At 45.9% G+C, this 12,231-nt stretch overlaps 1 protein-coding gene across 3 annotated transcripts in view; it reads left to right on the plus strand.

Moving 5' to 3' along the window:
- The window catches only part of Fntb (farnesyltransferase, CAAX box, beta), an 84,013-nt gene that overhangs the window by 40,901 nt on the left and 30,881 nt on the right, over nt 1-12,231 (plus strand). For 2 of the 3 annotated variants that reach the window (XR_001780410.2, NM_145927.2), the window contains exons 5-6: nt 9,432-9,578; nt 9,672-9,755. Coding sequence is in view for 2 of the 3 variants with exons in the window: in NM_145927.2 (NP_666039.1) it covers nt 9,432-9,578; nt 9,672-9,755 (231 nt within the window). In the remaining variant the exon portion in view is untranslated. Of the gene's footprint in view, nt 1-8,600; nt 9,103-9,431; nt 9,579-9,671; nt 9,756-12,231 lie in introns of those variants that run through there. The other variant, XM_006515404.3, reaches the window with a different exon arrangement.

Genomic DNA, 12,231 nt, shown 5'->3' on the forward strand with positions numbered 1-12,231 from the left:
TGTAGCTGTCTTCAGACACCCCAGAAGAGGGCATCAGATCTCATCACGAGTGGTTTCAAGCCACCATGTGGTTTCTGGGATTTGAACTCAGGACCTTCAGAAGAACAGTCAGTGCTCTTAACCACTGAGCCATCTCTCCAGCCTCCACCCTGAACTTTCTTGATGGCCCCAGTTTAGTGAACTTTTAAATGGCTCAAGGCTTTCCTGTAGTGATGCTTTATTTTGTTTTGTCCTAAGCAGCAATTAATTGATGGCCCAGCTAATGCTTATTGGGAACAGAGCCTGGTAGCACTGACTGGAAGGAAATGACTATTTTTATTAGATCCAGAGAAATCTTACCGGTTTTTTTAAAAATGTAATGATTGTTTTTCAGACGATCTGAGCTAGGATAATGCCCTTTCATTTATTTATTTTATTTTTAGGTTTATCCTTTTATTCATTATTATACTCAAATGTCGATTCCCTACATTTTGAAAGATATTTATTTATTTGTTTGTTTGTAGACAGGGTCTCTCCAGCTACCCTGGAGCTCACTCTATAGAGCAAGCTGGCCTCGAACTCATAGAGCTAGATCCACCTCCTCTATCCCCCCAAGTGCTGAGATCAAAGACATGTACTTAACATATGCATTTACAAAAGTTATTTTTAGAAAAATAAAAATCAGGGCTGGAGAGATAGATTAGCCACTAAAGGGCAAGGGTCACAACCAAGACCTCAAGAGAAGTGACAGTCAGAGTCCATACACTATGAGAACTTGCACTTGAAAACCTAGATCCGTGTGGTTTGTTGTTGTTGTTTTTTTTTTTTTAATTTAAAATTTTTATTTTTTTGAAATAATTCTTAAGTTTTAAAATTAAAACATAATTACACCATTTGCCATTCCCTTTCCTCCCTCACCCCTCCGTGTCTCTTAGTCCTCAGATTTGCAGCTCTTTTTCGTTTTTCTTACACAAGGAAAGGGACCACTTTCAAATGTGGTTGGTCTGTTTGCCCTCCTACAAATACCCAGGTGACCTTGCAGGTGGGGTTCCAGCTCCAGCTCGGGGGCTTTGCTTTTGCTGCCCTTGTCCCTGTGCCACACACAGCTGCATATGCACAGAGGTTTGTCTCCTTTCCCCAGTCTGTTCTCTCTCCAGCTTATTTGTTTAGGGAACAAGTCGGGGTCCCTCTAGTGGACAGAATCACCGTTGGTTGACTTTCTGCGATGGCTGAGGAGGCCAGCAAGGCCAGGCCTTTAGTATTGCAGGTGTCAACTGTTTCAAGGATAATTAAGTCAGAGGTAGGGAATCTCCTAAGAGATTATGCATAAAATTATATGTGTGCTCACATAAAACGAATGAGTGAGTTTTGGAGTGGACACCTGCTTGGCTTAGCATTGAAGGAAACTTCTTTAATGTGATTCCCATGCTCAGCTACTAACCTTTCCCCCACCCCCTTCACAGAGCAAAGTGAGAACCACAGGGAGCCCGGTGTACGGTTGAAACGGGGCTTTTAAGTCCGGGATGTAGTTCTATGATAGAGTGCTTGCCTAACATGCAGAAAGCCTTAGGTTCAGTCCCCAGTGTCGCATAAACTGGGTGTGGTGGTGCATGTCTGTAATCCCAGACCTGAGGAGATGGATGCAAAAGGATCAGAAATTTAAGGTTATCCTTGGCTACATAAGTCTGAGGCCATCCTGGGCTACCAGAGACACTGTTATGCAAGAATGACCTGAACTTCTGATCCATCTCCCTTTACCTTTGAAATGGGAGGATTACAGGCGTGTGCCACCATGTCATTTTAATGTGCCGGTGAGTTTAGCATAGGGAAACTTCCTATGCTAAGCAAGCACTCTACCATGTGAGCTGCAACCCCAGCCCCTCCTTTAAAATTAAAATTAAAGTATAGGTCATATGACTCCTTACCTTTCAGTGGTGACATCATACCCAATATTCTGGGTACTTTTCTGGGCCAGGTTCTGTTGGCATCTAGTGGGCACAGGCCAAGGAGGCTATGGGGTAAATCTCAAAACAGGAAACTGACCATGACAGTCGTGCCAATGGGGAGAAACCCTGCTCTGCATAACACACTTGAAACTTGACTGTGCTTTCCAAACAGCTGCTGTCTGGATGGGTTTAGCAAAGACGGTGGGTAGCTCTGGCCTCTGGTCGTTGTTGGGCTCCACCTGGTTGAGGCAGTAGCCCTGTGTTACACTGAGCTATCGCTGCTTTGTAGACTAAGCTCTGGAGGAAGTATTACTGGAAGAAGCCAGCATCCGCCCAGCAGCTCCTCCTAAGTAAGTCAGCTCATGGCTGACTGTATTCCCTCCCAAACTGCCGTCGTCCTTGGAACTTGGTCTGGGCCTGAAGTCTCTGTGGTAACCTGTTCTGGTGCTCACGTTTTATTTTGCTTTATTGGTTGTTGTTGTTGTTGTGTGTTGGAAATTATACCCAGGCTTTTGTGCTTGCTGGGCAAAAATCTACCACCAAGCCACACATCCCAAGACCAGAAATTTTTTTAAAATTTATTTATTCTTATGTGCATTGGTGTTCTGCTTGCATGTCTGTGTGAGCACCAGAGCCTCTGGAACTGGAGTTACCGAGAGTTGTGAGCTGCCATGTGGGTGCTGGGAGTTGAACCGGGGTCCTCTAGTAGAACAGTCTGTACTCTTAACTGCGCAGCCATCTCTCCAGCCCCAGAAATATTTTTAAAGTCTAATCTAAGCTGTTCTTACTATAGACAAGTCTCACTATTTGTTATTTACTAGAGTTTGAACTAGGAAGAAAGCAGCTGGGTGTCTTCCTCGCTGTGTTTGCCATAATTTTAATCCTTTTAATAGTTTGCTCCCATTCCCACTTTAGTATTTTTTTTTTAAATATTTAGCTATTTTTACAAGTATAATCTGAATTTTCTTAGTTGGAAAAAATGAGGCTAGAGCCAGGTGCAGTTCTTCGCAATGCTGTGTTGCCACCTTGAATGGGAATACTATTGAACTATCCGTATCTCACAGCCCTAGGCACCAGGCCCTCCTCTACTGTGTGCCCAGTCCTGTCTGAGCTGGTATTTAGACGATTCCCTTCCCCCAGCACTGACCCCAGCATGCTATTTGCTAGTTGTACCTACTTCATTTGTTTTACTCTCACTGGGCTCTGATTTATTTCCTGCTTGTTTGACATTAATTACATAGTTTTGGATCCTTCATCATCCCCACTGGCGACAGTTTTGTTCTGAGTCTAGGTTAGCCTAACCATTACAAGAAATGCAAGGAGACCAACAATAGGGTCAGTGCGGTGGCTCAGCCAGTAAAGGCCTTTACCCAGAAGCCTGATGACCTGAGTCTGATCCCTGGGACCCCTGTGAAGTTGGGAGGGCAGAGCCAAGTGCACAGAGATGTCCTCCGTCTTCCACATACCTGGTGGACATCATACACACATGTACTGCTTAAACTATAATAAATGTCTGGTGGACATCATACACTCAAACTATAATAAATGAAATTTAAAAACTAAGGCCAAAATACTCTTCCCTTGAACTTGATTCTCTTAGAAGTTTTATATTCTCTATAGTGGTTGAGTGTCAGAGAAGCAGTATTCAATAGAATGTCCACAATAATGGGGAGATTCTGTGGCTTATGTGTGACCCAGTACCGTCACCACTAGCTAAATATATAGTTACTGAGCACTGGAAATGTGGCTTGTGAGACTGAGGAGCTAAAATTTTTATTTTAATTAATTTGACTTAAGATTTAAGTTGCCCCCGTCACTAAGGTTGCCTGTTGGACCAGACAGGTGTTTGCCAAAAGGTGGTTCTCAGGCCAGCAGCATCGAGTTATCCTGGGACTTCCTTGTCAGAAGAACAATGTGCTGCTGACTGTGGTAGCTCATGGTAGTTTCAGTACAGTACTGAGGAGGCTGAAGCAGGAGGATTGCTGCAAGCTCAAGGCTAATTTGGCCTTTGTAGTGAGTTATAGGCCAGCCTGGGCTATAGGCCCTTTAAACAAAACAAAACTAAACTGGACATGGTAGTGCACACAACTGATCCTAGCACTCAGAAGGCAGAGGCAGACTGATCTGTGAGTTCAAGTTCAGCTTGGTCTACATAATGAGACCCAAGCCACCTGGAGTTACATGGTAAGACCTGTCTTAAAAAAACAAAACAAAACAAAAACAACAGACAAACAAAACTAAACCAAAGATCCACAGGGCATTGTACACACGTAAGCCTAAGAAGGAATGGTTTTTGGGTGAGCATTGGATTAATGTGGAGAGTTAAAAACTTGCATCTGCCCTCACTGATTCACATTTAAGTGGTACTAGGTATGGGTTTGTTGTTGTTAAATATCCCCTGAAGTAATTTTAATGGTGCAGCAAAGATGGGCGGTGCTCAGCATTTGTGGGTATCCAAGTCACCTGGGCCTCTGGTAATGGCACAGACGCTTCATCTTCAGGAAAGCCAGGCTTTATTACTACGTTGATTCCGGTGCACATGGTTTGGGTTTGAAAATCTTTCATCTGCAAGAGGGTTTCCCACTTTGCTGGTCATTGATATGTGTAGAAAATATTTCAGGGACTTCTACCCGGCCTTTGACCATTCAGTTCCTGGAATAAAGACCTTTACAGCACTAAGGCTACCTTCTATGCTATTAAAATCTATTTCCTATCGATAACCCCGAGTTATTACTATGTTTTATCTGGGCTGCTCTTAATTCCAATTGGCCAGCCCTCGTAACCATGCTTGCTTGCTTTCGTTCGTCCTTCCCTTCCCCTTCCCCTTCCCCTTCCCCTTCCCCTTCCCCTTCCCCTTCCCCTTCCCCTTCCCCTTCCCCTTCCCTTCCCCTCCCCTTCCCCCTTCCCCTCCCCTTCCCCCTTCCCTTCCCTCTTCCCCCTTCCCCCTTCCCTTCCCCTCCCCTTCCCCCTTCTTCCCCCTTCTTCCCCCTTCTTCCCCCTTCTTCCCCCTTCTTCCCCCTTCCCCCTTCCCCCTTCCCCCTTCCCTGGAACTCACTTTGTAGAAGACCAGGCTGGCCTCGAACTCAGAAATCCGCCTACCTCCTGGGATTAAAGGTGTGTGCCACCACTCCCCAGCCATGCTTTCTTGATTCCTAACTCATGGTGTCTTCCTTCTCTCTCCACCTTCTCCTCTCTCTTTGACCTATGGCAAGCCTAGGATCACCAAATCTCACATATCTCCCTTCTGCCCAGTTATAGGCTGCAGGCATCTTTATTCACCAGTCAGAAATAACTTGGGGGGAAGGTCATATAGTGTCACTTGGGTCTATGTGCAGACTCTCTTCTTGGGTCAACCAGGTCTTGGGGGCCCACACTTAGCATTACATACTCTGCATAGCTCAACAGATGTGCATGCTGGGACGCAAAGCTTGCCCCCTTATGTAGCCTCATCAGCATCTGATCTGAACCCCATGTGCCGGTGGCATCTTGGAACACACGCCTTTGTGCATACTTGCTTTTCACAAAGTGTCACTTGCTGTTTGCGCAAAGCTTGCTGGGTGCTTTTTTTTTTTTATTAGTTGATGAATTTTTGGTCTGTAAGCGTTCCTCCCCTTTCCAATAGGTCCCAGTACATTACCGAGTCTGGTTTTAAAGTTGCTAAGAAGTCTGCTAATGACAGCTTGTCACTTCAGTTTGTCTGTTTCTTAAGTTGCACCTTGGAAAGCCTGAGGATCAGAATGTTCTGTAGTGCGGAGGGTGAGGCCCAGGGGAAGCCCCACCTCCGGTTTCCTCACTCGACCTCCGGGCCATCAGCTGAGGAATGTTGGCGTGGAGCCAGGACGGCAAGGTGTCTGGAACACTCCGATCCCCACTCATTCCAGACTTCAGGCTACTGGGTCAGGGGTGTTGCATTTCATTACAGTACTCTACCTGAGGAGCTGGGGAAGAAACACATACTGGGTGGCTATCTTTGACTTTTCTTTTAATTTTGTTTTGAAGGTCTTACTCTGTAGCTCAGGCTAGCCTGAACTTCCTACATAGTTCAGGCTAGCCTCAAGCGTAATGGCAGCTGGTTCCAGTGGAACACACGGGTAATTCCAGCACTTGGAGGTCTTAGACAGGATTCTAAGATGGAGGTTAGACCAGGCTGCATAATGATACTCTCTCACAAAAGACCAAAAAGAAAAGAGAAGGCATTCTGTGGTGTGGAGATTGGACCCAGGCCTTGTGCGTATGCTCTGGCACTGAGTAGCTTACGTTCTCTGCTCCAGTCTGTTGACAGTTTTTTAGTTTTTTGTTTTAGAGTTATTTTTATTTTATGTGTATGAGCCTTATGTGTGTCTATGCACCATGTGTCTGGTGCCAGAAGAGGGCATCAGATCCCCTGGAGCTGGAGTTACAGCTGGTTGTGAGCCGCCATGTGGGTGCTGAGGATTGACCCCAGGTCCTCTGCAAGAGCAACATGGGCCCTTAACTACTGAGCCACATGTCCAGTGCATCTGCTGAGTTTTATTTCAGTTAAAACCTTATGTTCTTTTTTTTTTTTAAATGTACTCTATGATTGCTTGATTTTCTGACTATAAACTCTAGTTTCAATCCTTGAATAAGGATTTTAGGTCTAAGGAGAAGCAAAAAGAATTGTCTTAACCTGTGAAGACTAGAACAGCCAGTCTGTGGCTGTACCTGTGTACATAATGGAAAGCCTGGAATTAAAAGTAACGGTGTGATGGTCACACCAGTAATCATAGCACGTGGGAGGCTGTAGCTGACTAATTGCTGAGCTTGTGGCCACACTGAGCTGTAGAGAGAGAGACCCTGCCTCAAAAGAACAAAGCAAACCAAACCAGAAAACAGAGGCCTGCTGATGAATCTTAGTAGTTAGAGACCCCCAGCCCCTCATGAACCACATCTGTGATCTGAATACTTTGGAGGTGAAGGTAGGGGCGGCTCGGGGTGGTGTGGGAGTGGGGGGTTGGGAGGAAGGGGGGCAGGAGGAGGTGGGTCAGAAGTTCAAGGTCGGTCTCAGCTCCATAGTAAGCTGGAGGGTAGCCTGGGACACACGAGACCTTGTCTCAAGAAAGAAAACTGTATGCTGTGGGTGTGGAGCAATGAACTTCAGACTTTATGGAAATTAGCCTTTATGGTCTCCCTGGCAGCAGAGAATAAGTAATAATGAGCTGATGGGTTTAAAGTTACATATATGCCTGCATTCTGTATGTATGAAGTCATACAACTGGAAAGATCATACAAAGGAAGGAAGAGAGCTTAAGGGAAAGGGGAAGATAATATTGGAGCACACACGTGGCTGAAAACAGAAGGGGGTGCTGTCTGGGTGAGGGGAGGAGCGCAGGCAGACTGGGGAGGACGGGGGAGAGGATAAATTAGAACAGTCTAAGATGCATAAGCTCAGATGCCATGACTAAACCCACCATGTTGTGTGCTAACTTTCAAAAACTAATTTACAAAAAGATTTTAAAATTTTTGTAACTACTTCTGTGTTGGAACATATCCTTTAGGGCAAACTGAAACCCCCAGGCTTCTCGTCACTCATATTTGACTCAGAATAAACTGTTTCTCATTTTATTTTATTTTTTTAAAAAGATTTATTTTATTTATTATATGTAAGTACACTGTAGCTGTCTTCAGATACCAGAAGAAGGAGTCAGGTCTTGTTATGGATGGTTTTGAGCCACCATGTGGTTGCTGGGATTTGAACTCAGGACCTCCGGAAGAGCAGTCAGTGCTCTTAACCACTGAGCCATCTCTCCAGCCTCCTGTTTCTCATTTTAAAAAAGAAAAGAAAGGAAGAGGAAATGAATAATAAATGAGATAAAACAGCCCAGAAAGAAGGCCTGACCACTAGAAAGACGGGCTTGCCAGGAGGTGTCTAGGGTAGAACTCTCCCTGATCAGAAGGCTGTGATCTGGGAGATGTAGGGAAGGAGAGATGCTATAAATTGGTCCTTCCTGGAGTGGTCTTTCCTGTAAACTCTGGAAAGCCCTGTGCAAGTAAAGGCTCCCTCCATTTCACCTGAAGCAAAAGTGCACCCGATGCCAGGGCCCAGCAGCAAATCCTCTCAGAACAGGTTTGCCTTGTGAGGAAACTGGAGCCTCTGTCGTTTAGCAGGAAAGAATCACGGAGGGAAATCTCTCCTCTGGTGTGAGTCAGCAGTGCCCGACTTAGTTACCTTCTCATCACGGCGATAAAATGCCCCCAACAAAAGCCACTCAAGCCCTTTCTGCTGTCTTTCCTTGATACTGTAATGGTGCTCATGAATGTCCAGGCTGATGCTCTTAAAATATCAACAATACTGAAAAGAGAGGCAAACACCGGGTCTTTATCCGGCCGCACTCCAAAGCCACTGTCTGGCTCCAGGCTGTGATGGGGAAGCAATCACCACTGATCTCAGATCTGGGAAAATCACTGTAAACTCACAAGCAGGTTCAACAAGTGTGGGGCAACCAGCCCAGATCTGATGTGCCAGTCAAAGACCTAGAAAATCGGCCACACAATCCTGTCAATTCAGTTCCATTGTACTCGTCACCTCAGATGGCATCATGGGCCATGAAGAAACAAGACAAAAGCACACGGGGCCGGGACATCCTGGGGTCCTTTTTCTAGGGTTGTTATACGTATAAATAAGATGCCTGAGTGGCAAACATAAAATGAATGAAGAAAAAAGGCAGCTTACAGGCGAAAGTGAAAGGGACTGTTTGGCAGGGAACACATTGTGGCAGGAACAGGAAGCTGGCTTTACATGTACACTCAGAAAGAAGAGAGTGCACAGGAAGTAGGCCTTGTTCTAGGTCTACCCGAGTCCTAGCTTCCTGTGAGGGTCTACTTCCTCAAACAGCAGCAGCAGCAGCAGATGGGGACCAATACCCAACTAAGCGAGCCTGCGGGTGTTGGCATCTCACATTTGACCCCAGCAGTGCTGTCTTGAGCCTTCTGCTCTTTATCCTCCCAACAGTAGAGTGGGCTGCGCTCAAACCGGCTTCTTACTGGTGGTGGGAACAGAAGGGTGTTGGCGGAGAGGGCTCGGGTGAGAAAGTATGCTCACTGCTGAGGTCTAGTAATGCATCTAGACCTGTGACTAGCATGGAGAGCAGCAGTTGAGCCCTGAGCTAGAGGCAGAATCAAAAGGTCCTCAGAAGAGACTGTACTGCTTCAGATCCAGGTGACAAGTTTACTGAAACCTAAGAGAAAGGTTTGGTCAAGAAGCATGGGACTCAGCACCAGGTCTACCAAAGATCTCCTCCCCACCTCAAGGTGTTTGCAATCTGGCAAGACAAATGCTTAAATAGAAAACTCAGGAGTGTGCACAAAACTGACAGGAGTGGGGTGAAGAGTTAAGTCTTTTGGGCGGTTGTAGTCAAGTGGCAAAGGGATATTTTCACCCCTTTGAAGATAGGGGAATGAGTAAGGGAAGGTTAGAATCTGAGAGGGATTTGGAGATTGGAAATTAATGCTGTCTAACTTTGTTTTCCCCGTTGGCCATGCACCTAGCGTGTGTCAGTTCCTGGAGCTGTGTCAGAGTCCAGACGGTGGCTTTGGAGGGGGCCCCGGTCAGTACCCACACCTCGCACCCACTTATGCAGCCGTCAATGCGCTGTGCATCATCGGCACAGAGGAAGCCTACAACGTCATTAACAGGTGAAGCTGCGGGCCTCGGGGGTGGGGACTACGAGGGTCCGCTACTGTATGGCACTGACTACTGCCCTTTCTGCCCTCTCCCCCCCTTCTCAGGGAGAAACTCCTTCAGTATTTGTACTCCCTAAAGCAACCCGACGGCTCTTTTCTCATGCACGTCGGAGGTGAGGTGGACGTAAGGTGAGTGGACGGTTGCACCCATGGCTGCTGAAATGTGCCTATTCTTAGAGCTGCTAAGCCTCAGAATCACGGCAAAGTGCTGCTTTGTCCTGTACGCCAACGTGCAAATGTCGTGTCCCTGGCACTGTGTCATGGTCATTGCTAACATGACACTAATGCCCTTAGGTATCACTATCTCTCGGCTCCTTTCATGCAAATGTCAGAATACGAGTTGGATAAAAAAAAAAAAAAGAGTTTGATTTAGAGATACAAAATACATTTGTTTGGTGTAAAATAGTTTACTATAAGTAATTATGTAGTGTAATATAAGCTTTCCCCTCTCTTGGGGAAATAAGTCTAGAGTAACTCTGTAAATACCTTCTGGTTGCATTTGATGAAATCCTGAGGGTGCTGAACACTCAAGGCACAGGAGAGTTCCTTTGTAGGGTTCAGAGTTCCTTGTGGGCCAGTACATTGAAGTGGAGAGGACTTGAACCAACTGATGGGTACCATTGGTACCTGCTGGCTCAAACCTCGTATTTTACTCAAGAAGTGTATCTGACTAGATATGGTGGTCTGTGATTAACATCTCAGCTCTTGGGAAACAAAGGCAGGGGTATCAGGAGTTCAAGGTCATCCTTGGCTATATAGTGATTTCGAGGGTAGCCTGGGCTACATGACCCTGACTGGATTAAAAAGAAGAAAAGGGAAAAATAGATATACTAATTAGACCAGCAAGTAGCTTCCTGACCTGTGGGCATCAATGAGGCATATAAAGAGTTTGCTAAATAAGTAATTTCTTGAATGCAGTGGATCATTGAGATTGTATATGATTTAGTCTGTGAAAAACACATTTTTGGGAGGAGGTGAAGTTTTTAATATCAAGATGATAGCACTATCTTTTGTGTGGGTTTTGTTTTGTGACAGGGTCTGTGTATCCCTTGGATGGTTTGGAACTTACTGTGTAGACCTGGGTAGTCTTGAACTCATACAAAGATCTGCCTGCTCCTCGAAGGGTCTGGCCTCACAGTGGATTCTTGAGCGAGTTCTTCACAGTGTCGTGCTAGCTGTGTAGCTTTCGGCATACGTGTTACACTTTTGGCACGGTTAGCGGGGTATCTGACTCACAGGTAAAGGACTTTATATCATAAGCTTGAGGACCTAGGCTTGGTCCCTGGTAGAAGAAAACAGACTACGAGGAGTTGCCCTCTGACCTCCACACATGTGCTGTAGTAGGTGCACACCCCACCTACCATCATCAACACGTGGTGATGATGGTGGTGGTGATGATGATGGTGATGATGGTGATGATGATGATGATGATGATTTTAAAACAATCTCAAAGAAATTAGGCCAACCAGATAGGCCTTGTTTGCCTCCTGCGAAGCACTAGTGGCTGAGGTCTGGAAATATAGGTCTGTTTTGAAGTCCTGAGCACAGTTACTACACCAGGAGCTGAAAGGAGATTTTGAGAAGAAGCTCAGTGGATTTCTGATAGCATCTAGTTTCAGCTAGTGACACAGTACCAGGCTGTAATCCTGCAGCTTCGGCGCCCCTCCAGGAGAGGGCACACTCTTGAGTGGCTTATGTTGTCAGTTGTCGCCTGGGTCCTCGAATTCACTGTCAGGCTGCTTTGGCTGAACCAGGTGTAGAGACGTCCTTACCTGTTCTCTTGGTTAAGGTCTGTGGCTGTGAAGGGATGCTATGACCACATCAGCTCTTATAAAGGAAAACATTAAACCGGGGCAAGCTTACAGTTCAGTGGTTTCAGTAGTCCATTATCATCGCGGCAGGAAGCATGGTGGTGTGCAGGGTGAGATGGTGCAGGAGAGTAACTGAGAGTTCTACATCCAGATCAGCATGCAGCAGGAAGAGAGAGTGAGACACTGGGCTTAGTTTAAGCTTCTGAGACCTCAAGCCCCTAGTGTTGTACTTCCTCCAACAAAACCACGCCCACTCCAACAAGGCCACACCCTTTTATTCAAACTACCACACCTGTCTTGACTTTAGGCCAAAGCTTACTTAGAGACTACACTGTTGATAGAGAATTGTAGCAGCTTGCAAGGGAATTTAGTTTTTATTAATTAATTGAGGCTGGGCATGGTAGCGCACACACAACATCCAGCATCTAAGAGGCTGAGGTAGGAAGAGAGTGAATTCAAGGTCTTCCTGGCCTACATACAAAAATGCTATGTCAGAACAGCTGGACATGGTGGCACAGCCTTTAATCCCAGCACTCCAGAGGCAGAGGCAGAGGCAGAGGCAGAGGCAGAGGCAGAGGCAGAGGCAGACAGAGCTTTATGAGTTCCAGGCCAGCCAAGATACACAGAGACCTTGTCTGGAAAGACCAAATGACATCAACAACAACAAAAATTAGAAAGAAACTGAATGAGACTAGGCACAAACAAGCAAGTCATGGCAAGGTCTCCGTGGTGTTTCCTTAACACACTAGTTCTAGATATGATTCTCTAAGTTTCCAAATGCAGTCTTTCTCTGT

This window comes from Mus musculus, chromosome 12, assembly GCF_000001635.26.
Source record: "Mus musculus strain C57BL/6J chromosome 12, GRCm38.p6 C57BL/6J".
NCBI classification, from domain to species: Eukaryota; Metazoa; Chordata; class Mammalia; order Rodentia; family Muridae; genus Mus; species Mus musculus.